At 40.5% G+C, this 25,924-nt stretch overlaps 1 protein-coding gene across 2 annotated transcripts; it reads right to left on the bottom strand.

Moving 5' to 3' along the window:
- zmynd10 (zinc finger, MYND-type containing 10) lies at positions 1-25,924 on the bottom strand. Of its 2 annotated transcripts, none has more exons than XM_055647753.1 (12): positions 25,735-25,924; positions 22,828-22,936; positions 21,917-22,033; positions 19,467-19,520; positions 18,961-19,095; positions 17,082-17,170; positions 15,252-15,355; positions 13,016-13,188; positions 8,378-8,503; positions 6,052-6,173; positions 2,651-2,776; positions 1-967 (listed from the first exon to the last, which is right to left on the bottom strand). In XM_055647753.1, exons 1-12 carry the CDS (start codon positions 25,824-25,826, stop codon positions 895-897), a joined length of 1,320 nt encoding a protein of 439 aa, XP_055503728.1. In that variant the 5' UTR covers positions 25,827-25,924; the 3' UTR covers positions 1-894. The 2 variants fall into 2 exon arrangements, with proteins under 2 accessions (XP_055503728.1, XP_055503727.1); XM_055647752.1 differs by lacking the exon at positions 25,735-25,924 and adding an exon at positions 24,533-24,691.

Raw genomic sequence — 25,924 nt, 5'->3', positions numbered from 1 at the left:
TTTTTTATTTTAATTTCAGCTCAATCTGTTTAATTTTGTTTTGGTTAAATTGCAGACAAGAATTGTTTGTGATGCTACCAATAACCCCCTTTCAAACACTTCTGCTGACAACAATGGTGGAAATGTATGTCCCACTTCTCTGTGTATTCAAAACGTTGCACTACCAAAGGTTACTCCACAAGTAATATAATCTTGATGCCTGAAATGTTAACATATTTAAGAAAATATACAGATTTATCTTTTTGTATGCACTGGCTGGTTTCAGACATTTTCCCACGAGCAGCACCAACTGACGTGTGCATGTTGAAAACTGCTGAGGGGACCAAATAGTCCTTCAATTTCTGTGGTATTTGAAATGCTAGCAGTTGGAAACATTTAAATTGATTTAAATGTGTATTTCATCGCAATGCTCTGAGCACCATCTTTCCAACCTCACAGATCCCCAGTCCACATGTCACTATTCAAATTGCTTTCACAGACCCCAAAATAATAGCAATTTGACAAAAACCATTACAAAAACGTGAAACTCAACTTCCTTAAAAATATTTTCTAGAAAATTACTTTTTCTTTTGAACTTTGCAGAAGAAACTTGCACCAGAAATAAAATTGTTTTATATCTTAAGCTTGCTCTCCTAAATCCACAATGATATGAAGGAGACTCCCATTCTGCAGCACAATGTTAGTGGCCTGCTTCATAAGTTTCTGAACAAATGGGAAATCCAGATGGCTATACTATCAGCATACAGTATGTACCATGCTCAATAGTGGGAATACCCAAACAGATGTACAACTCCGCAATTGGAACTGCATAGTTCTATTCAGTTCCTAGTTCTCAGAAATTGCAACCAAGCCATCACTAGTTTGGTTTCTGCTGAATGATTTCCAATACCGCAGTCATGCTTTTACGGCACCAGCCATCAGATCACAGGCTTTCTTGTGCTTCGCCCAGTGCTTCACCTGACACTCTCTGAAAAAGAATAAACATTCATTATTAAACAGTATCCCAATTAATTAGTTTAAGAAGGAACTGCAGATGGTGGAAAATCTAAGGTAGACAAAAGTGCTGGAGAAACTCAGTGGGTGAGGCAGCATCTATGGAGCGAAGGAAAAAGGAAATCCTGTGCCTCACATGAATGGACTAAAGGGCAAATGTACAATGTGACAATCATCATTTTTTAAATCATTGCCCAGCATTCATTACAGATCACTTTTCATTGCTCAATCAATTACAAACACATACATCATCCTTACACAACTTCCCCAAAATACATGTATTGTAGAATAAAGAATTTCAGTGCACCTAGGTATGTGACAATAAAGTATCATTTATACATTCATGAACACTCCATTTACCAATCTCCTCTCCTTCACAGGTTCTTTGACCTTTATTATTGCAGAACTGAGAGAATATACCACCTTGCACCAGAGCCAAACCCAACCCACTAAAGATGACAACAGAGGTGATGAAGAGATGTTCCCTGCATTAATCAATAATGTTTTATTATTAATGTTTAATATTTTATGTGTCATTCCTAAGTGTCACTGTATGTCATGTTGTCACTGAGGCTCAAATGACAATAAATGGTATTGTATTGTATTGTATTTGCGGGTGGAGCACCAAGGAAAATTCCTTGTATGTGAATACTTTGGCCAATAAACTTATTCATTCATTCATTCATTCATTCATTCATTCATTCATTATTGTATCTGTCAGCTCCAAGTACCTGCGCTAGTAACTAGAGTAGAGGTGCAAGAAGCAGTAGCAGAAAAAGACCAATCAACTCCTCATGCCTGCTCAGCCATTCAAAATCATCTTTGACATCAGCGCCATCTTTCCGAACTGTTTGTTTTGCACAGAGACATATCTGTCTGCAGCTAGGATAAATGGCCAGGGACAGCAATATGTCAGCTTTTGGAAGGTAAAGCTACACGGGTTTTGATAGGAAGATCAAATGAGAATTAACGTAGTCTATCTGAGGAGTCCCAAGAAGATGCTTAGCATATTGTTTGCCTGCTAGAAATCCCAAGAGATACGTTTGATGTATTTTATAATGCTTTGAGCTGCTGAAGCCTATCTTTGCCAGCTTACAGCTGATACCCTCTAATCCAGGGAGCATTCAGGTAAACCTCTTCTACAAGGTCTTCACTCCCTTCTTATAATGGAGCGACCAGATCTACACACAATACTCCAAATGTGGCCTAAACAAAGTGCTGTAAAGCTGCAACATGATTTCATGAGACTCGTATACTCAATACCCTGATTGATGAAGGCAAGCATACCAAATGTGTCTTCTTCACCATTCGTTCTACTTGGGTTGTCACTTTCAGGGAGCTATGACCCCAGAATCCCTCTTTACATTCATGCTGTTAAGGTTCTTGCTATTAACTGTATACTTTCCCCTTACTTTCCACCTCCCAAAATGCACCATCTCACACTTGCTGAGATTAAACTCCATCTGCCGCTCTCCAACCATTTCTATAGCCGATCTACATCCTGCCGTATAATTTGACAACCTTCCTCACTATCTACAACTCCACATTAGTTTTGAGCAAGAAGTAACATATAATTTTACTTTGATTTTCTTGTGGAATTGATCCTGCAAACCAAGAATCCTTTTCTCACTGAGATATTTAAATTTGACTCTCTTACCTCGCACAGTACCATTCAATCTGGCATCGGGAACAGCGCTTTGCTGCCTCTTCTCCACAATATCCACATTTTGGGCGCTCTGGAATTAGATTCTCCATCACATTCAGATTGTAAGTTTCTGCCAATCTGTGCATCAGAAGGGATTATATTGTGTGATTCTGCAGCATGAATTACTTTTCAGTGCCTCAGTTAAACAGCTTGATAATGACATTAACAAACATGGCAATTTGTTTCATAGGTACACCTCTCCAATTCTCTCTGGTTCGTATTTTGTGTGATTTTGTACTGATCAGCAAATATGGAAGATAGATCCAAAAAGCTGGAGTAACATTCGGGGGGGTCAGACAGCTTCTCTGGAGAAAAGGAACAGGTGACGTTTCGGGTTGAGACCTTTCTTCAGACGTGGTAGAAATTAAATGTCATTTATTCATTAATGGCCACCTGTGAACCATTGACTATTCACAATATCAATGCAGGAGGAATTGCAATCTACAGAAATATATTTTCCCACAATGATTAGTGATTATAAAGCATGAAAGTCAGAGTGTAAAGAATTATTGTATTTTACTTTCATTTATGGGTCAATTGATTAGTTCAACTTAAACTAAAGGGATTTTCTCCAGTCTCGTAGTTATTAAGGTCCTAGCTAATAAGGTTATTCAACTCCAACCAGCAATAGTGGGTATTGAACCTTATCTCCATCCTGTCTTTGAAATTTTACTATTTGCACATAACACCAGAGTAGTTAGCATGGAAGTGAAATCTCAAATGTACTTTTTAAAATTGCATTAAATGTACCATGATAGGTCAGGATAAAAAGAGCTTGGGTCTGTCTCCATCCAATATTGTGCTGGAATCGGAGCCATCGTAAGTGGAAATTGGAGTTGCGACAGACATACTGTCCTTTAAGCAAGTTTGAATTACTCCAGCTATTGCCTAATCTAAAAGTAAATTTTCTGCCGATCAAACATAAATTGCCCAACTTAGAAGCGGGTCTCATATTGCTTCAGGTGTAGAAAAGAACTGCAGTGTCTGGTTTAAATCAAAGGTAGACACAAATTGCTTAGTATGAAGAAGGGTCTCAACCTGAAAAGTCACCCTTCCTTCTCTCCAAAGATGCTGCCTGACCTGCTGAGTTACTCCAGCATTTTGTGTCCACCTCATATTGCTTCATCTAAGCAAGGGGGCTTGTTTCATGTAGGTTTTCAGTGTCTAACATGGAAGAATACATTTTCTAGCCCAAGTATTTTCACCTCAGTGCATACAAATGTATTTGAAAGGAAACATGTTTGAAGATCATGTTTGAGACTTAAAATTAAAAGAACAAACGATCTCCTTGTACAGTGCATTCAGAAAGTATTCAGACCCCTTCACTTTTTCCACATTTTGTTACTTTACAGCCTTATTCTAAAATGGATTAAATTATTTTTTTATCGTCAATCTACACACAATACCCCATAATAAAAAAAGCAAAAACAGGTGTTTAGAGATTTTTGCAAAGTAATTAAAAATAAATAACTGAAATATCACATTTACATAAGTATTTAGACCCTTTACTCAGTACTTTGTTGAGGCACCTTTGGCAACGATTACAGCCTCAAGTCTTCTTGGGTATGACACTACAAGCTTGGCACACCTGTATTTGTGTAATTTCTCCAACTCTTCTCTGCAGATCCTCTCAAGCTCTGTCAGGCTGGATGGGGAGCGTCGATGCACAGCTATTTCAGGTCCCTCCAGAGATATTCGATCGGGTTCAAGTCCAGGCTCTGGCTGGGCCTCTCAAGGACATTCACAGACTTGTCACAAAGCCACACATGCGTTGTCTTGGCTGTGTGCTTGGGGTCATTGTCCTGTTGGAAGGCGAACGTCCGACCCAGACTGAGGTCCTGAGTGCTCTGGAGCAGGTTTTCATCAAGGATCTCTCTGTACTTTGCTCCGTTCATCTTTCCCTCGATCCTGACTAGTCTCCCAGTTCTTGCCACTGAAAAACATCTCCACAGCATGAGGCTGCCACCAATATACTGAAATTCACCATAGGTATGGTATTGGCCAGGTGATGAGCGGTGCCTGGTTTCCTCCAAACGTGACGCTTGGTGTTCAGGCCAAAGAGCTCAATCTTGGTTTCATCCGACCAGAGAATCTTGTTTAGGTGCCTCTTGGCAAACTCCAAACAGGCTGTCATGTGCCTTTTACTGATGAGTGGCTTCCGTCCGGCCACTCTACCATAAAGGCCTGATTGGTGGATAGCTGCAGATATAGTTGTCCTTCTGGAAGTTTCTCCCATCTTCACAGAGGAACTCTGGTTATGCCATCGTGTTCTTGGTCACGTCCCTGACCAAGGCCCTACTCCCCCGATTGCTCAGTTTGGCCGGGCGACCACCTCTATGAAGAGTCCTGGTGGTTCCAAAGTTATTCCAATTACGAATGATGGAGGCCACTGTGCTCTTCAGGACCTGCAATGCTGCAGAAATTGTTTTATACCCTTCCCCAGATCTGTGTCTTGACACAATCCTGCTCGGAGGCTTACGGACAAATCCTTCGTCTTCATCACTTGGTTTTTGCTCTGACGTGCGCTGTCATCTGTGGGACCTTATATAGACAGGTGTGTGCCTTTCCAAATCATGTACAATCAATTTAATTTGCAACTGGTGGACTCCAATCAAGTTGTAGAAACATCTCAAGGATAATCAATGGAAACAGGATGCACCTAAGCTCAATTTTGAGAGTCATAGCAAAGGGTCTGAATATTTATGTAAATGTGATATTTCAGTTATTTATTTTTAATTACTTTGCAAAAAATTCTAAACACCTGTTTTCGCTTTTTTATTATGGGGTATTGTGTGTAGATTCATGATTAAAAAAATAATTTAATCAATTTTAGAATAAGGCTGTAACGTAATAAAATGTGAAAAAATTGAAGGGGTCTGAACACTTTCTGAATGCACTGTAATATGGTATTTTCAACCAAAGTTGAGAGTGAATGGGTTGAGTTAAACAGCATTATTAAAACTTGTTATATGGCTACATATTCTGAACTAAAATGGAAAATAAATAAAACTACAGATGCAGGAATCTGAAACAAAAAAGAAACTGGTTAATGAAGGGTCTTTGACCTGAAACGTCAAATGGCTTCTCTTACCATTATTACTGCTTGATTGCCTGAGTTTTCCCAGCAATTCTAATGTTTATCATATTATCATCCAACTTTTGTTGTTAATATTATTATACTGATTTGAAAATACATTTCTCTGTATTCCATAGTAAAAACATTGTTTAATGTTTATTTCCTCTCAATACAATCCTCTACATAATTCTAGCACTGGGTAAACCCAATCTGTATGTGTATAGAACCATATCCTAATTTTAAATCCAGAAGTGAAACAACAAACGTTCAATCATACCTGTGTGCCTGTTGAAGTAACTCCTGCTCAGAAGGGTTAAATGCAGTTTTCACTAGGTGCTTGGCAATAGCTTTCCATTTGTTTGAGTTCTCGCGAAAAATCCTATCTCGGATATCAGGAACCTTGCAGCAGAAAGGGGAAAGAGACAGACGTAAAACATAAACATCATATCAAATTAAATAGCACAAAGATTGATCCATATATCTTTTGGCACATTATACTCACCTTGATAATCTGTAGAATATTTTTACTCATCTCAAAATCTAACCAATTAATTGCTACGCTGTTTGCATGGATTCTTCACAGAAAGGTGCTTCAATATTCTTAACACAATTTTAATTGAGAAGGGCCTCTCATCTCATCATTAGAGCTATCTCTCCTTATTAACAAAGTCCATGTTTGAATCGAAAATATCACTGTCATTAATTGAAGAAAGATGATGACCAAAAAAGATTGCCTTCTTTACTGCAGTTGTTTAATATTGAACTGTTTACAGTCAAAATATTAAAAGGAATAAAAATATTTGCAAGTTCACCAGTGGGTTTTTTTCTTCTCTTTCTGCCAATTTCCCAGCCTGCTAAAGCGAATTATAACAGACAGAGTTTGGTATGGTTTCAGATTATGGCTGCTCTTTGGTACTGAGCAACAAGTGTCAGTGCCACTGATCAACAAGGATGTATTTCCACTGCAGTTCAACATTCCTGCCCAAACACTTACTTCCTTATGAAGTCAGCATGCAACAGGAATATTGCTGGCCCAGTCTAATAACATAGCAAATACATTAGATTGAGCTGGAGATTCCCAGGTGTGTTTTTTGAAAATTTCTGGGCAAGTTAACAAAACTAACCCTGGTCCATTGTTGATTATAAGTTCACAATGAAAATCATGTTTGGTAAAGTAGGGTGGATGAAAATCCTTCCAGGTGAGATTCACATCTCAGGCATTTGAGAAGCTTGGAACTCTGAAAAAATTATTTAGGCCAAAATAGTGATTGTTAAATCGCAGTTTCTGTTGCTGAATTAAAAAAGTTTATAACTTATAATTCAGCTTCTATTTTTAACATCAAAGGCAGACTGCAAATCAAGATGATAAATATTGTATTCCAAACAACCCAAAGAAACATAAACCAATCTTTTTAAACACAAAAAGGGCACAGTTCAGCTAAATGACAACCCACTGTGGCAGGAATAAGACTTGACATTGTCATGCAATCTTGGTGACAAGGGCTTCAAATAATAAGCGTGTTTAGAGCCTTATAATTCTACCTGGACTAGAAAGGTTAAATACTTGGCAGAAAATGTTTAAAATATAAATCTATTCTTTCCATAGAAGAATCAGAAGTATTTTCCTCTATGAACTCAGTGACTTACTAAGCTATCTGCTAATAATACCACTGACCACATTGCATCAGTCAATCTTGATGCCCATTTTGAAACTAACTTTACAAAATATATGCAGCACATAGGATTACAACCAACACTGGACTAATCACGTATGTGGGAATTTTCTACTAACATTAGATGTTGTGTGTCCACGTCTACTTTACTGAACAGTACACACAAAGGGTCCCTTGTAACACATATGTGAATTCAGCTTTGTGTGAGCAGACCATGTAAATTGCTCTGCCAAGGACAAGAAGGCTCTGCAGAGAGTAGTGCGTTCGGCCGAACGCACTATGGGAACTTCACTCACCCCCCTGCAGGAACTATACAACAGGAGGTGCAACTCCAGAGCAAACAAAATCATGAGAGACCTCTTCCACCCCTGCAACGGACTGTTCCAGCCACTACGGTCAGGCAAACGCCTCCGTTGCCATGCAGTGAGAACGGAGAGGTTGAGAAGGAGTTTCTTCCCAGAGGCAATTCGGACTGTAAACGCATTTCTCACCAGGGACTAACTGTACAGAACGTTTTTCCTTCTATTATTTATTATGTAAAATAATATGTGTGTTATGATTGTGTTTATAATTTGTTTGGTTGTTTTGTTGTTCCGCGAGCATTGCCACTTTCATTTCACTGCACATCTCGTGTATGTGACAAATAAACTTGACTTGACTTGACTTGACTTGTCTTATGTAATGGAAGCATTTCTCCGTACCCAATTCTTGATGTATGGGCGAAAAGGTTTTTCAAATTTAGTAGAAGATCTTTTTTAACTAGTCCAGGATAGGTATATGATTAAGACTTTTGAAAAAAAGATTTGGATATAACATTTGCAAAATTAATGCTATAATTGTAATTTATAGGAGATTCCGTTTATTTAAAAGTTGTTGCCTTTCTAACACTTTTTATGGTGGTGAATTGTAGCATAACATCTAACATCTTACCTGTTCTAAGATGAGATTCTTCTTTGTCGGAGGTGGATCTACCATGGCAAGATGGCTTAGAAAGCGTTGTAATTCCACCAGGTTGGGTAGCTGATCAATGAGAACTTCAGTTAGGAATCCTTGAAGCTGAAGAATAGAGAATATTGTTGTAGAACATTTAATTCAAATAGTTGAATGTGACAATAGATCATTAAGGACTACTAGAATTGGTATTGGTTTATTATAAGAGGACATTCTCAAAATGACACATTTTAATTTCTCACTGTATATAACAAACCTCATAAATCACAAATTTATGTAAATTATTGGCTGTGTGGATACACAATATGCAACTTCTCACCAGAAAGGGAAGTGTATGAATGAATGAATTATATTTTATTGTCACGTACCTAGAATACCTAGGTACAGTGAAATGCTTTGTTTTGCATACAACCTGGGCAGTACACAAGTGTCGAGAATGAACAAAAGTACAGAATCTGCTCCCTGCCACTGCACATGACTGCAGCCACCCACCCTTCCCAACCCCTGCCAGTTCCCCCTTCGTCTTTGGTGGCCCTCCACCGGGTCTGCCTTTGTTCTCGGGGGCCCCACGCCATGTCTCCCTTGTGAATGCTCCTGCAGAAGTAAAAGGGGGAGGACTGAAAGGAAACTTAGAATGACATTCATATTTTTAAGATGTGCCGAGATGTTCCACTGCCAAATGATTAAATATTCACAGTACAGCCATACAGTAAGCAGTCATAGAAATTAAGTGTGAGAGAATTATACTGTCATAGAGAATTATGCTGTTAATTATACTGTCATAGAATTATACTGTACACATTTTTTCACGCCCCTCCTCTCTTCTAGATATCTTCCTCCCCCACCCTACAATCAGTCTCAAGAAAGGTCCCGACTCAAAACACCTATCCATATTGTCCAAGATATTGCCTGAACTGCTGAATTACTCCAGCACTTTTTGTTTGTAGTAGATCTGCATTTGCTTGTTTGCACATATTGGGGCTGTTTTACATTGTCCAATTAATCAATCAACCAGCATGTTTTAGGGATGTAGGAGGTAACTGGAGCTCATAGTGGACAACATAAGTGCAGCTGAAAGTTCTGTATGTAGTTTTAGACACAAACAGGATCAATAGTAGGTAATGGTCCCTGCTTCGCTCTACATTTGCTGTACCTGTTGTACTTGATGTGTAGGAAAGAACTGCAGATGCTGGTTTAAATCAAATGTAGACACAAAATGCTGGAGTAACTCAGTGGGACAGGCAGCATCTCTGGAAAGAAGGAATGGGTGTTGTTTCGGGTCGCGACCCTTCTTCAGACTTAAGTTTGGCTGATTGTATTTTGTACAATATTATCTGATTTGTTTATAGAGTATGCAAAATAAAGCTTCTCACTGCAACTCGGTATATTTAACAATAATAAACCTAAACCTGAACCTGAACAGAATAACTGTGCTTCATGTCACTGCATGTTCAGTGCCTGTGGTGTAGCTTGAACCAAACCACAGCTATAAGCTTGATAGTGTAGACAATTAGCGAGGAAACAATGCACTCGGGCCAGTAAACAGTTATATTGTGCAACACACATTTTCATAACAAGATATCCACTATCCTTGAAAAACCCACAACGGTGCTTCACTGACACATTAATAAAGGTTCTTTGATTGTTAGACTGTTGGCACTGACATCAAAAATCAGCCAGGATCTTATTGAATGGCGAGCAGACACAAGGTCAGTATGGCCTACATTTGACTATGCGGTATGTTCTTATTATAGATTTACAGCCTGGCAGCCCCTTCTCCAAACTAGAAAAGACAAAGCCTGTAATTAAATTCAGAATAAATTAAACATTTGGGAAGTAATGGAGAGTTCACATATCTACCACGTCTTATAGAACTTGTGCTGAGACACAAAGGAAACTGTTTTTTGACAGTAAAATAGGCAAAGTTTCCTTCTGATATGCCAGCAAATGCAAACCTCCAGCTGAATTGGTGCTCACCACATAAAATCTTGAGCGAGGTAGCAAGAGAACAAAGTACATCAATGTATTCACCTGTCAACGAGTGGCCACAGAGGTGGTTGCTATCTAAATCTCACCATTCATCCAAAGGAGTTGTGTGCAATCAATGTTGGACTATTCGTTGCATGGTGCATGGCAAGGAAGAGTATTTGGTCCATTCATCAGAAAACTGATGATTTGCAATAATTACTTTCTAAAATTATATATTTTAAAACAATTGGGTATGACTGTAGAAGAATGCCATCAAAACCATTTTATGGCAAAAATTAGCCACTGAAGATGAAACAAATCAGAAAACACATTCTGGAACGACTATCTCCATCGCAGTTAACAACTGCTGACCGATATCTAATATAAACCCACTGACTCCCATGGCTATCTGGACTACACTTCTTCCCACCCTGCTTCCTGTAAGGAATCTATCCCTTACTCCCAATTCCTCCGTCTACGTCGCATCTGCACCCAGGATGAGGTGTTCCAAACCCGGGCATTGGAGATGTCCTCATTCTTTAGGGAACGGAGGTTCCAGTCTTCGACTATAGATGAGGCTCTCATCATGGTCTCTTCTATACCCCGTAACACTGCTCGCACTCCCCATCACCTCACTCGTAAAAAGTGCAGAGTCCCCCTTGTCCTCACCTTCCGCCCTACCAGCCGTAACATACAACAGATAATCCTCCAAAATTTTTGCCACCTCCAACGGGATCCAACCACTGGCCACATCTTCCCATCTCCACCCCTTTCAGCGTTGCGCAGAGACCGCTCCCTCCGTAACTCCCTGGTCAATTCATCCCTTCCCACCCAAACCACCCCCTCCCCTGGCACTTTCCCTTGGAACCGCAGGAAATGCTACACTTGTCGCTTTACCTCCCCCCTCAACTCCATCCAAGGACCTAAGTAGCCTTTCCAGATGCGGCAGAGGTTCACCTGCACCTCCTCCAACCTCACCTATTGCATCTGCTGCTCTAGGTGTCAGCTGCTCTGCATCGGTGAGACTAAGCGGAGGCTTGGTGATCGCTTTGCCCAACGCCTTCGCTCAGTTCGCAATAACCAACCCTATTCTCCTGATGGCTCAGCCCTTCAACTCCCCCTCCCATTCCGAATCCCACCTTTCTGTCCTGGGCTTCCTCCATGGCCAGAGTGAATGCCACCGTAAATTCGAGGAGCAGCACCTCATATTTTGCTTGGGTAGTTTACACCCCAGTGGTATGAACATTGACTTCTCCAATTTCAGGTAGTCCTTACTTTCTCGCTCTTTCAACCCCCCCTTCCCAGCTCTCCCACAGCCCACTGTCTCTGCCTCTTCCTTTCTTCTTCCCGCCCCCACCACCCCGACATCAGTCTGAAGAAGGGACTCGACCTGAAACGTCAGCAATTTCTTCGCTATATAGATGCTGCCTCACCCGCTTAGTTTCTCCAGTATTTTTATACACCTTCGGGAAAGAACAGTCAAGTTGGATTTGCCAGCCACAAGTCCCCCATTGGCCATTTATCACTTAAAAAAATATGTTTTTAATGAATTTGTGCACACTTGTCTAAAAGCAGTCAATTTAAAATTCATGCATACTCCCTTGAAAGCAATGCTATTAAAATACAAGATGTAGCTGAAAATATGCAAGAATACCTCCCTCTGCTGCCAATTAATGGCCATTACAACCACCAATTTTAGAGAGAAATCTTTGGGATGGGGATTTAGATTAGATTCATATTTAGCCTCCCAATTTTGGCTGATGGTTCACAAATTCGGTAAATTCCATTAAAGGAAGAAAGTTGCTATGAGAAAGATGAAAATGGCTAACTTAGGAATTTAAGGATAATATCCAACTGAAAAAGCATATAAAGTTGAAACAAGGAATTGCAGATGCTGGTTTACTAAGGAAAGACATAAAATGCTGGAATACATGCATAGGTGACATTTTGGGGATCCTTCTTCATGCAACCCGAAATGTCACCTATCCATGTTCCCCAGGGATGCCTGACCTGCTGAGTAACTCCAGCATTCTATGCCTTTTCTCTCAACAATAACAGGTAAGCAAGGGGCTGTATGGAGGGAGGAACTTAAACTAATCTCTATCACTTAAATGGCAGAGTAGGCTCTGGAGTTGACCGGCTACTCCTGCTGTTGTTTCATAAGTATTTAAGGCAAGAACCTCCAGCTCTTCCTCTCCCCCATCCCCATTCAGTCTGAAGAAGGGTCCTGACCTGAAACATCACCGATCCTTTTTCTCCATAGCTGTTGCCTGTCCCGCTGAGTAACTCCAACACTTTGTGTCCATCTTTCATTTTTTCTCCTTCCAGCTCAGAGCAACTGACTTCTATCCTTATACAGCTTGAGATCAATGAATTCAGCAAATATCAAAGAATGAATTGGAAACCACTTTTTCCAATGTATCTCAATTATTGGCTGGATAAATATTGATAGATTATTAGATTAATCATTCCCTGTTGCCTTAACTACATGGGATAAATAAAACAATAGTAAAGCACCCAAAGAATATGCAGAGCTGGAAATAAACCACACAATTCATCCTAGTATAACAACAAAAGCTTATATGTGAAACTATTATTTTTTGACCGATTAACCAAAATTGGCAAGCAATACCTTCTGATAAACTATACCTTAAGCAACTGTGTTTTGTTGAAGTTGTTGAAATCATAACTCTTCTGGCAATCAGGCCTCAGCAATAGGTTGTACAATGCAATCCAGACCTGTCCATCCACTTTTGTTATTTTTAGATGATCTTCAAGGGGCACTGTATACCACTTGCCATCAGCATATTTCTGTAATTCACCTATTGGGATACAAATACATCCAAACAAGGGGAAGCTATTTTAGTAAAAGTTGCAGTATTATGCAATTTATATTATGTAAATAACAATATTGTGAATGACCAGAGTAATATATTGTAAATAGATTTATTCATGTAAATAGATTTATTTATTGAAATCATATTCTATGTCGCTCTTCCAGGGAGATGCTAACTGCATTTCGTTGTCTCTGTACTGTACACTGACAATGAAAGTTGAAACTGAATCTGAATCTGATATTGGATATAACATTAATTAATTATTTTGTCCAGGGAATGAACTAAGAGATTTGCGTGTTGGATGAAGAAAAGGATGTTGTTCAAATTACCTTGCATAATCACCAGTTGACCAGGACAATTTATAACAGCTTTGGATTCATCGCTTAATTAGCTGGTCAGCGGAATAAAGGATAGTGAACATAGAATAGCGCAGTAACAGGACCTTTAGCCCACATTGTCTGCACCGACCATGATACCAATCTAGTTAGACCCATCAGCCTGCAAAAAGTCCATATCCTTCTGCTCTGCCTCTCACAATTTTACGTATTTCTATCATGTCACCCTTCAGCCTCTGATGCACCAGAGAACACAATCCACATTTGTCCAGATTCTCCTTATAATGAGAAGCTGGACACTCTACTGCATGCAACATCCTATTGAAGATAGACACAAAAATGCAGAGTAACTCAGCGGGACAGGAAGCATCTCTGGAGAGAAGGAATAGGTTGCATTTCGGGTCGAGACCCTTCTTTAAATTCTTCCACACCCTCAACAAAGCTTCCACATCTTTCATATAGTGTGGCAAATGGAGCTTCAAACAATACTCAAAATATGTCCTATAGGCCTCTTCCCTCCCCTTTCATAACTTTGAAATGATTAGGTTTAAAATTGCACGTGGAAGATTTTACCACACAGGATACAAAAGGAGCATAATTTAAATAATGCTGCACTCAATTTTCTGTCCCCTATTGCTCACCAAAGATGTCTGCTGCAAATCATGTATAGACTTTGAACTTGAAGCAACAAAATGAAATTGTCATTACTCTTTCCTTCATGGAAATACCTCAGCAAGAATCTGAAGAGACTGCATTTCAAAAAATGTATTTTAAAAAATCACTTCAGAAAATCTCTTTTCTTTGGCTGTTTATAATCTTCTGAATTAATTAATTTCTCATTTATACTACATCTGTTTACTATTTATTGCACAAATGTTTTCTATTCAATTATAGGATGCAGGCATTGTGGCCAAGGTCAACAGATAATATCTAATTCTAATTACATTTGAGAATTATAGATCAGTCATTTAATTGAAGGAGTCCATTTGGACCACTGAGTTTGTCTTTGCTCAATCAAGAGCAACCCAGCTAGTCTCACTCGGATACCCTCTTCCTGTAGCTCCGAAAATGATTGAGACTGAAAGTAGGGATGGATTTGTTTTAATTTTACAAAACAATACAATACAGAGTTTGATTTTTTGTGTTTGATTCCTTTGGCATGATCAAAATTTCATATTTTCCTACAGTTCCTCGAACATGAAAGTAAGGCTTCAGACATCCGTAGGAAGGGTGCATGGAGAAGCACGGGAACACAAGTTAGTAAGTGAGTAAATGTGAGATAAAAGGATGGTGGTTCACACCCCTACTACAGAACATTGCATTCAAGGTTTCAGTCACATAGTTGTGCAGCACAGAAGTGTGCTCCTTCACCTATCACGTCCACCTTTTTGCCCATCTACAATAATTCAATTTTTCCACATTAGTACCGTATCCTCTGCGTAATTACCTCAAACACAGTGATTTTCAGTGATTACTCATTAAGGAAGGGAAACAGAATCCTTAGCATTCTGAAGATAGTCTGAAGAAAGACATCCTAAAACATCACCTTTCTATTTTCTCCAGAGATGCTGCTTGATCCGCTGAGTTACTACAACATTTTATGTCTATCTTTGGTATAAACCAGCATCTGCAGTACTTTTTTATTGGAATCCTTAACATGTTTGGATTGTCAAAATAACCTACGATTGTGGCAGCTAACACAAGGACATTTACCTTTGGAATTGTATCGCCTCCAGGGGCAATGATCCACCAGCTGAACCAGCAGGCATGGCACATTGTGGGTGTTCAGCAGCCGTGTCTGAACACTGATTGGCAAGCTTGACGTAAAGAGACACAATGTACAATAAAATTTAACTAAATAGCATCACTAATGAAAACCAGATGTTCACATATACAGGCGCCCATCTTATTGCAAAATTATTACTAGGATTTGGCTGGGTTATTTAAATACGGAATTAAGATTTATATAAAGACTTGCAAATATATATAACATTTTATTACCTGGGAACATTTTGAAGTGCCTTACAAAGCCTTGAAATATAGTCACTGTGGGAAATTAACCAGTTCATTTGAGCACAGCAGGTTCCTATAAACAGCAATCTCGTAACAACCGGATACTGGGAAGATCTATTATGCACAATTCAGTTTGAGGAGTTGTCTTCAAGAGCATGCCTCTACATCTTTGATTCAAAATGATATGTTAGCTATCTAAAAGAAAACTGATGTAACTGCAAAGAACCAAAAATGCCTAGAACTTTACATATTACCTTTAATGCGAGTCCTAAGATGTCGCAAGGTGCTTAAAAGGAGAATTTTTAAATAAAAATTTAAGGAGCTAGGATGTCTTATGGTGTAGAATTTATTTCCACTTCGAGGAAATATAAAGATTTAGGCCAAGGGATTGAGAACACAATCATCTTTGGGCAACTATGAAAGGCAGGAAGGTGCAACAAATCTAATTTGAGAATCTAAAGAACTCAGTGTTTAATAGGGCTGTATATATCCCAACCAAATAGAGTCATAAAAGTCCTCATGAAATGCTGCTCACAGCTATGTGGTTGCACAAGTATAAACAAGTACAGAATATAAGAGCCTTATGGAGCACAAAGCACAAAAATGACAACACCAATCAACTGTGTTAAAAAAACAAAATAGTAAATATAGTTCACCTTTTAACAATCACAATCGCAATCACAAACAATCACAATAATACTTTATTAGCCAAGTATGTTTTGCAACATACATGGAATTTCATGTGCCAAGTCAGTCATACAACTAAAAAGCAACGGAACACACAAAATACATTTTAAATTAAACATCCACCACAGTGACTCCCCCACATTCCTCACTGTGATGGAAGGCGAAAAAAAATTCAAATTGCTTCCCTTCTTTGCTCTCCCGGGGGCTTCGAGCCCTCCGTTGACGGGACAATCTTGCCTCCCATAGCCAGCGACGTTTGGGCCTTCCGCGTCGGGATGATCGGCTCCTGCATCGGGGGGGATGTCAGCTCTCCAGCGCCGGTGTTCGGACCCCGCGCCGGGGCTGGTTGAACCTCTAGGTCGGTCGTTAGATCTTCCCGACTCGGCCTCTCCCGAGACTGAGAGCTTCCGATGGTAAAGTCCGCGGTTGGAGCGATCCCAGGCAAAGGATTGGCTCCGATGTTAAGCCCACGCCCCGTGGTGGGGCTCAAGGTCCGTGGGCTGTTGGTGGGGCTGCCAATCGTGCGGCGCCCCTTTTGGAACACCAAACTAGGTGCTAAATGAACAACTAATTAAATTAAGCTATAATACAATCATATTGCTGTATAAATGGCATTCGAGAGCATTCTGATATAGTTAAACGAGCATGATTTTTGACATTGAGAGTCTTTCATGGGATAATATTCTGGGATATATTGCTTTCCATTGTAGTACCAGCATCTCAACGAGCACAAACTTGATACTCTTTTTATTTTAGAAAATAAAAAATAAATTCAATCAGCTTTCTAAATGTGGTCCTTCATCGACAATTAATATTACACACAACAGTGATCCTGTTACTCACCTGTCAATGTGATCAGTTATATAGCGAAGAATGGAAACAGCCTTTACCGCGATATCAAATTCCAAATCTTGACTCTGCTTTTTCAATTCCTTGATTTAAAAAAAAACATTTCAACCAGACATTTACCATTGAAGCAAAAAACTACAAGGAATCCATAATAACTTAATTTACAAGTTGACAGGATTTCCAAAATTTATGAAGAACAAGATGCATTTTGAAAGACATCTCTAACAGCTCTGATCTTGCTGGACAATTTTCATTTGATAATTAGAACATATTAATAATTATTATATATCTGTAACACCATTTTTCCGTACAAAACTTTTTCATCCAGAGAGTTGTGAATCTGTGGAATTTTCTGCCACAGAAGGCAATGGAGGCTAATTCACTGGATGGCTTCAAAAGAGAGTTGGATTTACAGTAGCTCTTGGGGCTAAAGGAATCAAGTGATATGGGAAAATAGCAGGAACGAGGTACTGATTTTGGATGATCAGCCATGATCATATTGAATGGCAGTACTGGCTCGAAGGGCTGAATGGCCTACACCTGCACCTATTTTTCTATGTTTCCAAGAGACGTCATCTATCCATGTTCTTCAGAGATGCTGCCTTACCCACTGAGTTACACCACTGTGTCTTTTTTTGTGTCTAAAAACAAGCATCTGCAGTTTCTTGTAGAAACAAGGAATTGCAGCTGCTAGTTAATACACAAAAGGACAAATTGCTGGAGTAATTCAGCAGGTCAGGCAGCATCTCTGGACAACATGGATAAATGATGTTTCAGGTTGAAACCCTACTTCAGATTGATTGCAGGGGGGGAGGAGTAAAAGCTGGAAGAGGGGAGAGGCAGGACAAAGTATGGCAAGTAATAGGTGGACACAGGTAAGGGGGGCGGGGGGTTTGATGGACAGAAGGTTGGAACAAAGACCAGAGATAAAAGCAGAGGTGTGAACAGGATTGATGAGTTGCAAATTGTTGCAATGTATCCGAGATGCTTGGGTAAAACGCAAAGTGCTGGAGTAGCTCTGGTCCTGACCCAAAACGTCACCTATCCATGTCCTCAGAGATGCTGCCTAACCTGCTGAGTTACTCCAGCTCATCAGTAGGTCTGCAGAGGACTGTGCGCCAAAAAATTAAATTCAAGATTCCTAAACCATGAGATGTGCTCTCTAGTGAACACCAATTTTGATATGTTCGCATCAGATGATCACAACTTGCACAGGAAACTTAGGTATGATCTTTTCAAAGCCATCAGGAATGCATAGAGGCAATTACAGACCAACTTGGAGTCCCAAACACTTATCGATTGTAGCTTGTTATAACTTGAAAGCTTTGATGCAAAATGAAATCAGGCCGAATCACGAGCAAAACGTATCTCTACACGACAAGCTCAATAAATGGAATTTATTAACAGGGAGTCCGTGGAATAACGTAATACGTCCCAATAGCCTCAGGTGTAGTTGTACCCACAGTCACCGAAGGTCATTCTGGGAGGGAACCTGCATAAACAACGGGCCCGGATGGAGTCACCAGCCGTGTCCTCAGTACTTCCATCGACCAGCAACATTCCTGTTTTTATAACTTCCAATGATCCCAAAGCACTTTACACCTGACGAACAACATTTGGGAGTGTTCTCTACGTTACGATGCAGAAAAGCCTGGCAAACCATTTGTGTCTAGCAATGCGTAAAGAAATCTATTATCTGGGGATGTAGGTTGGGAGATATGGCATACCATTATTCAAGCAATGTGATCTTTAATAGCATCTCCAATGCCCCATAAAAGTCGAGGTGTCAGATTAATTTATGTTCTCCAGGAGCATAGCTGAATCTACATTATTCCGGAATTAACATTTATAGAATCATAACCATATATCATACTGTCAGGGATGTAGCTGTAGGTGGATCACGCTCCTGATTTTCGCAGCTTTCACTCTGTGCAGCTAGTAGGGTCAGCTTTCGATGGCAGTAATCAGCAAGATCCAGTACTGCCTCCTCTGCAGACTCACACACATCCTGCATATAAAACAATAATAGAGATTCTTTCACAGATGGTTGAAAAGGGTTGTACAATTCACAACTTTATTAAATCCATCTATATCCTTAACATCGAGTGGCGCCGTCAGCAATGGCATCCTCGCCTGCAGTCTGTCTGTCTTTTCGTCTTTTTTGTTATTTTTAGTGTGTTTTAAAAAGAATGTGTTAAGCTTTTAGAAAACCCAAGTATAGATTTTAGTTTGCTTTGCAATTAATTTTCAATGCAGGGCAAAGAATAACAGCACCATGGTGAACGATAAGCCAATAGTTGCACTTCCAAGATCATTTTTATTTGTTTGCTTCGGGATTAGTTATTCAATATACTTAATGGTTAAACGTGCCATACCTACCTTGTGATAAAAGATAGTTTCCAAGAGGTTAATAATTGTTGCTTCATGATAGATCTATGCAAGGCAAGAAAAACTAAATTAAGACAGCCCAATATAATGTTAGTGTGAACATTCTGAAGGTAAAGAATATTACATATTTTACAGTCTTTATGAAGATTACATTAAAAAAAAATTATGTTACAGAAAACTGAATATTTGAGTAATGAGTAGTCTATCCAGCCAGCACTGATAATATCAGTCCAACACAGCTGTAACATTGTCTTTTACTCGCTGTAAAAATTAAGTTTAAGTTCAAGAGGTAATGGAAATGGATTCAAAAGATTCATCAAACAGCATATAAACATTCAGGGTTAGAATGAACAGCTTATTTTATGCATGTTCTTAATTTCTCATCAATTTGCATTTTTGATGATATCATGAAAAGTTATTCAGAGATGTAAATTAAAATTCAGCCTCCAAACTGTCCATAAACATTTTAAACAAACTGGTTGAGGTGTATGGCATTTTATTTTTGAATTCCCAGTGTTGAGGGGATATCATTGGACTGACTGTTTGTGTCAGCATCAAAACTTATTTCAGTAAAATGCTGTATCCATAAAGTCTGAAGAAAGGTCTTGACCCGAAAATTCGTCAATTCCTTCTCTCCATAGATGCTGCCTCACCCACTGACTTTATGTATCTACCATAAATTATACAATTTCAGTACAAATTGTTAGATAAACTTCAAAAATAGAACAAAATGTTTAAATTTTCCCATACTGTGAGCAGGTAAGGAGTCTTTATCCAAAAATGTCAGTACACTGGCAATTTGTCTATTTTACTAATACTTCAAGTCAAGTTTATTCACAACGTACACATACGAGATGTGCAGTGAAATGAAAAAAAGTCCACGCAGGTCACGGGGAGAAGGTACAAACTCCGTACAGACAGCACTCATAGTCGGGATCGAACCCGGATCTCCGGCGCTGCATTCGCTGTAAGGCAGCAACTCTACCGCTGCGCCACCATGACCGCTGGGTGATCGAAAATACAACTTATGTATGGATCATGGTTGAAGTCATTCTCAAGTTTGTGATATTTTTCGTAAAAATGCTTTGAATCAAATTATGCAGCAATTTGATTGAAACTGACATTGCTGAAGAAAAAAAATGATTCCCTTTGTGCAGATCACAAGATGGATCAGGAGAATGTACAACAGAAGGTGTGTAAAAACAAAATAATTAAATGGAAGGATAAACCCAACAGACTCGGACTCTGTGACAATTACACCACAAAGCAGAAACTACAATTTGTCTTCAGTCCTTTAAAAAAAAAAAGGAGAATGTGTTAAACGTGATATCGGTCATACTAAAAGAGTATTTTATGCAGCACTGTGTACAATGTGGAAATCTTGTCCTCGGCATTGTTATGGCAGGTGTAATGTTGACGACAAACTGGTGGATCCATGGGGAAATACTAGCCAGCTATGGTGGGCACACTCGTGGATCAGAGTCTAGGCTATTCTGCAAGATGCTTAACAAATGGATATATATTAGTATCTTCATGCCAGCCAAAACTGGCACTCATGGTGTTCAGTTGACCTTCACTTAAAAATGTAGGCAAGGCACATGTTTGTCTTGCATTTGTCAATCATTTAATTATTCTTGCAGTTAATTAACTGCAGTTCCGTGTGTTTAAAAATAAGACCAGGGAACAGTATCAAAATGACCATTCAGTGTAGAAAATAGATTAAATTCTTTCATCCAAAGAGTTGTGGAGACTCAGTCACTGAATAAATAGGTAAGACAAAGATGGATTTATTTTTAGTCACTAAGGGAATCAAGAGATAAGTAATTAGTGCAGGAATGTGGCACCAAGGTAAAAGGTCCAATGGTTGATTGGTTGAAGGTCCTTGGTTGATTCCCATCAAGTTCTTCATGTAAGAAACAGTTCATAAGACTGGGACATCACCTTGGCTTGGCTAACAAATGCCAAGTAACACTAATGGCTACAAGCCCTTGGGAATGTCCAATTCCACCAAGATAATCTAACCACCTCCCCTTTTCAAACAAAGGCATTACAATTACTAAATCATTCACAATTAATATTAACAGCAACTCAAATGCAGTAAGCCATGGAAGCACTTTTACTTGCATGGCATAGACATTCCTGACTCACTGCCACCCTTTCCGTCAAAATATCTGGGCTAGCCAAGGCAGTTGTTCAACACCTTTTCAATGACAAATTCAATATATGCAGTGGAGAAGTATAATCAAGGATAAAATTATTTTCTGCTCCACAATTAAAGTAATTAATATTTCGATTCCAGGTGGAAGTAGAGTAGGCTTCTAGAAGTTTGACCAGTTGCTATAGTTATAAACATTGGCTGCTAAAACTATCCGATCTAAACTCATGCAGGTAAGATTATTTCCACTTATTCTATCCAAAATAAAGCTAACAATCTCACTCACCACAATATATATTGGAAATGTGCTCTTTGGATTGAAGTCCTGGAGCTGACATAATATAGGAAACACCTTCTGCTTCCAAACTTCCACAGCAATGAGCTCATGGATCAGTGTGGGGGCCTGCAATGAAATCAAGTTCTAAATAACAGCTATAAAATCCCACAGGAGCCCTCAAAACAGCACATAGTAAAAGGATCAAATCATAATTCAAAATATAACAGGATAGGAATCTGGTATCTTAATCTGTGACCAGGAAAAAATACAAGGCCTCTTTCTTAACTAACACTGAATTTGCCCTGAATTTGAAAATCAATTTACCACTGATGATATTCTAGCTATTTTTAACAGCATGACATTCCAGTTGGCAAGGAAGGATTCATGCAGATAATGCATTCAGCAGACAAGTATCACTTTTTTTTGGACAGAGGCAAGATTGGTAGAATTCTGAAGCATTTTTAACCCACACAACAGAAAAAAACATATGAATCCATTATTGTATTTACCGTACTTTATATTTATAAGAAGGAACTGCAGATGCTGGAAAATCGAATGTAGACAAAAGTGCTGGAGAAACTCAGCAGGTGCAGCAGCATCTATGGAGCGAAGGAAATAGGCAATGTTTTGGGCCAAAACTCTTCTTCAGACCCTCTGAAGAAGGGTTTCGGCCCGAAATGTTGCCTATTTCCTTCGCTCCATAGATGCTGCTGCACCCCACTGAGTTTCTCCAGCACTTTTGTCTAATTTATATTTATATCCTGGATATCTAAAATGTTGAAAAGAGTGAACATCCACTAACATCTGGAACTAGATTGGACAGGTTAATATTTCAAGTACACACTTCTGTTGTCAGAATATGACAAATGGTCCACGTCATAAACTTTGGCTTATTTTATCTCTTTAATAAACTCAGATACCTTCCCAAGCGAGTAAATGTGTTCTTTGACAAATTCATCTCCTTCAGCAGTGGCACTGATGATGGCCTGCATATTCAACTTCTCAATATATTCATGCTGTCTGAACCACCTATGAACAGAAGAGGAGGGAAGAACAATGAAAAGAGAAAATGAAAAGATGAGAAAGTGAGCCAATCTTCAGGGGACATAGTACAAACAATGAAATTGGCATCGGTCACCTATGCACAATAACATTTAAGCATATTACAGATTTATACGGAGTAAAAGCAACATCTGACCTATTCTATTAATCTATTAAAAATGTTGAGCACTTCATAACATGGCGATTCGACCCATCAAGTCTACTCCACCATGGTGATCTATCCTTCCCTCTCAACCCCATTCTCCTGCCTTCTCCCCATAACAACTGACACCCTGACCAATCAAGAATATATCAATCTCCACCTTAAAAATATCTATTGACATGGCCTCCATGTCCTTCTGTGCTGTAATATCCTCCATTAGGATTCCATTGTTATGGCCTTCACTGCCGTCTGCAGCAATGAATTCCATAGATTCACCAACCTCTGACTAAAGAACTTCCAACTCATCTCCTTTCAAAAGGTACGTCCTTTTAAGGGCCTGTCCCACTTGGACGACCTAATCCATGAGTTTAGAAGGCCCAAGACAAGTTGAAAAAAATGTCAAGGTTGTGTTGACTCACGGAAGTAAAAGATCTCCTACAACTATGTCTACGATCTCCTACGACTATGTCCACGACCTCCTCCGACCCCCCTTGACCTCAGTCTTCAACACCTAAGACCAACTACGACTAGCTACGAGTGGAAAATGATCACATGATAAAATTATGTCATGTTTGCATTTTTTTTCTCGGAGTACCGACATACGACTACCTACGACCAACTAGGACTATCTACGACTACCATCACGACCTACTAGGACCTACCTATGACCTACCTACGAGTAAAAAGTATCAATTTTTTCCATGCCGACCTTTTTATACTCGTGGACATTTTTTATCAGGCTGGAAAAAATGCCGCGACCTACTTGAGGCCACTCATGAGCATGAGGAAGAGTTACGAAGACCTCCTACGACCTCGTGGCGACCATGTTGCGAGTATGAGTCAAGGGTAAACTCGGCAGAGGTTGCCAATTAGGTCGTGAAAATGGGACAGAGGCTTTATTCTGAAGCTATGGCCTCTGGTCCTTGACTCTCCCACTAGTGGAAACATCCTCTCTATCTCTATTTCCTCCAGGACTCTCTTCTCCACCTCCCCAGACCGTCCACTCCCACCCACAGACTCTGTCCCAGACTCTTCTTCTCCCGTTGTCTTGCTCCTCACCTACTCCCCTCCTGGACTCCCCACCCTCAACAGAGTCACCTCACCATTTGGACTCTCTCTCTCCCTCTCTGTCTCGCCCCCTTGACCCAAGCTCTCTTGTCCACCGCCCCAGCCTCTACCCCACACTCCTCCTCACACTCTCGCCCCATCCTCCCCAGGCCTCTCACCCTCCCACAGACCCTCCCCTCCCCTTCCCCTGAACTCCCTCCCCTCCCCCTGAACTCTCTTCCCACCTCCTGTGCTCTCCCCCGTATTCATCCCCCACACCACCACTCACCCTCTCCTCCCTACATTACCTCGGAGTCTCCCCGTCACTCCGGCAGATCCCCGTTAACCCCTCCCTCACCCCCCATCTTACTCACCGCGGGCCGCCGATGTCTCTCAGCGGGAACTCCTGCAGGCTGCCAGCGTACCCGGCGGCTTCCATCGGCAGGAGCACGGCCGTGGCCGGGCTGTTCAACTCGGCCGCCATGACACCACAACCGACGCCGTTCCCATGGCAACTCAAACACCGCGCTCGCGCACGCGCAACCGCCGGTCCGAACGACGCTAGGAAACAACGAATGGGAAGAGGCGGTTGGGGCGGGGCCTATCTCGCACACACCCACACTAGGGCGTGCCCAGCCGCAACCACGCCCACATCTGGCCGTGTCATCATGTGCCGCGCCCACAACGGGCGGGCTCACAGAGAGCCCCGCCCACGCACACGTGTGTCCACATGCAGGCACACATACATGGACAGATTCCCCTGGAGTCCTGCCTACGCCATCTGCCACCAAGCCCACCATGCCCACACCTGGTAGCAGGCAGAGGGCAGCGCTGCCCTGTGTTCCTACGGTATAGGAGAAGGATTGGGGCATTCGGCCCATCAACTCTACTCCTCCAGTCAATCTGCTGCTCTATCTTTCCCTTTCAAACCTCCTTGTCAAGATGCTGTTACAGCAGGGTAACCACAGACTCATACAGCATGGAAACAGACCCTTCGATTCCAACTTGCCCTCACCAACCAACATGCCCCTACGATACTAGTCCCACCTGGCTTGCCATATCCCTCTAAACCTATACTATCCATTTAGGGGCGGAAATCACTACCTAAACATTGGGGGGGGGGGACACGATTTGGGGGCACGCTTTCTTGGTGGCCGTACACACACACACACGTGAGGCTTCGGAGGCTTCGGTCGTGGGCCTTGTGAACGGTAACATCGGGAGCTGACCTGGTTGGTGATGATTCCAACAACAGCAGCTTCATCCGCCCCGAATTGTGGGGCCTTTCATCGTCAGTCGCCGCATAAAATCGGTCGGCGGGGGCTTCAACATCAGGAGCCTCGACACAGCAATTTGATTTTAAGCCGCACTGGGCGATGAAAGGCTTCGCCAACGGGCCGAATCAACCCTTAGAAAACGTCTGATACCCGCTTGAATCTTTCAAATGCTACAATGTGATAAATAACACTAAAACAAATAAAACTGAAGCAAACAGAAGAACCAACCTTGGAGGAGGGAAAGAGAGATAGGGAAAAAAATACTAAATAACGTGAGTGACCGTGAATGAGGGACTTACCTGCAAGCCAGCCAGGAAACCCGTTCGACCCATTTAAATCTTTCCCATCCACCAATACATCCAATTAGTTCAAATGGTAATTGTACCCGCATCAGACAGCTTTAAGAAATTCTCTGTGAATACCTTCAGTAATACTTGAAGGTCAAAACACAATTGGTGACACATCGTGTTAATACGGTGTTAATAGAGA

This window comes from Leucoraja erinacea, chromosome 16, assembly GCF_028641065.1.
Source record: "Leucoraja erinacea ecotype New England chromosome 16, Leri_hhj_1, whole genome shotgun sequence".
Classification (NCBI taxonomy): Eukaryota; Metazoa; Chordata; class Chondrichthyes; order Rajiformes; family Rajidae; genus Leucoraja; species Leucoraja erinaceus.
Note: the sequence above shows the minus strand (reverse complement) of the source record. Positions and strands in the feature narration are given on the sequence as shown.

Coding starts and splice junctions, on each gene's coding strand:
- zmynd10 (XM_055647752.1), bottom strand. CDS start 24,642: ATGGCGGCCGAGTTGAACAGCCCGGCCACGGCCGTGCTCCTGCCGATG. Junction 17,171..18,960: donor CTACAGCTACATCCCTGACA/GTATGATATATG, acceptor TTTTAAATCAAG/GAATTGAAAAAGCAGAGTCA. Junction 8,504..13,015: donor ACAAAACACAGTTGCTTAAG/GTATAGTTTATC, acceptor TCTATTCTTCAG/CTTCAAGGATTCCTAACTGA.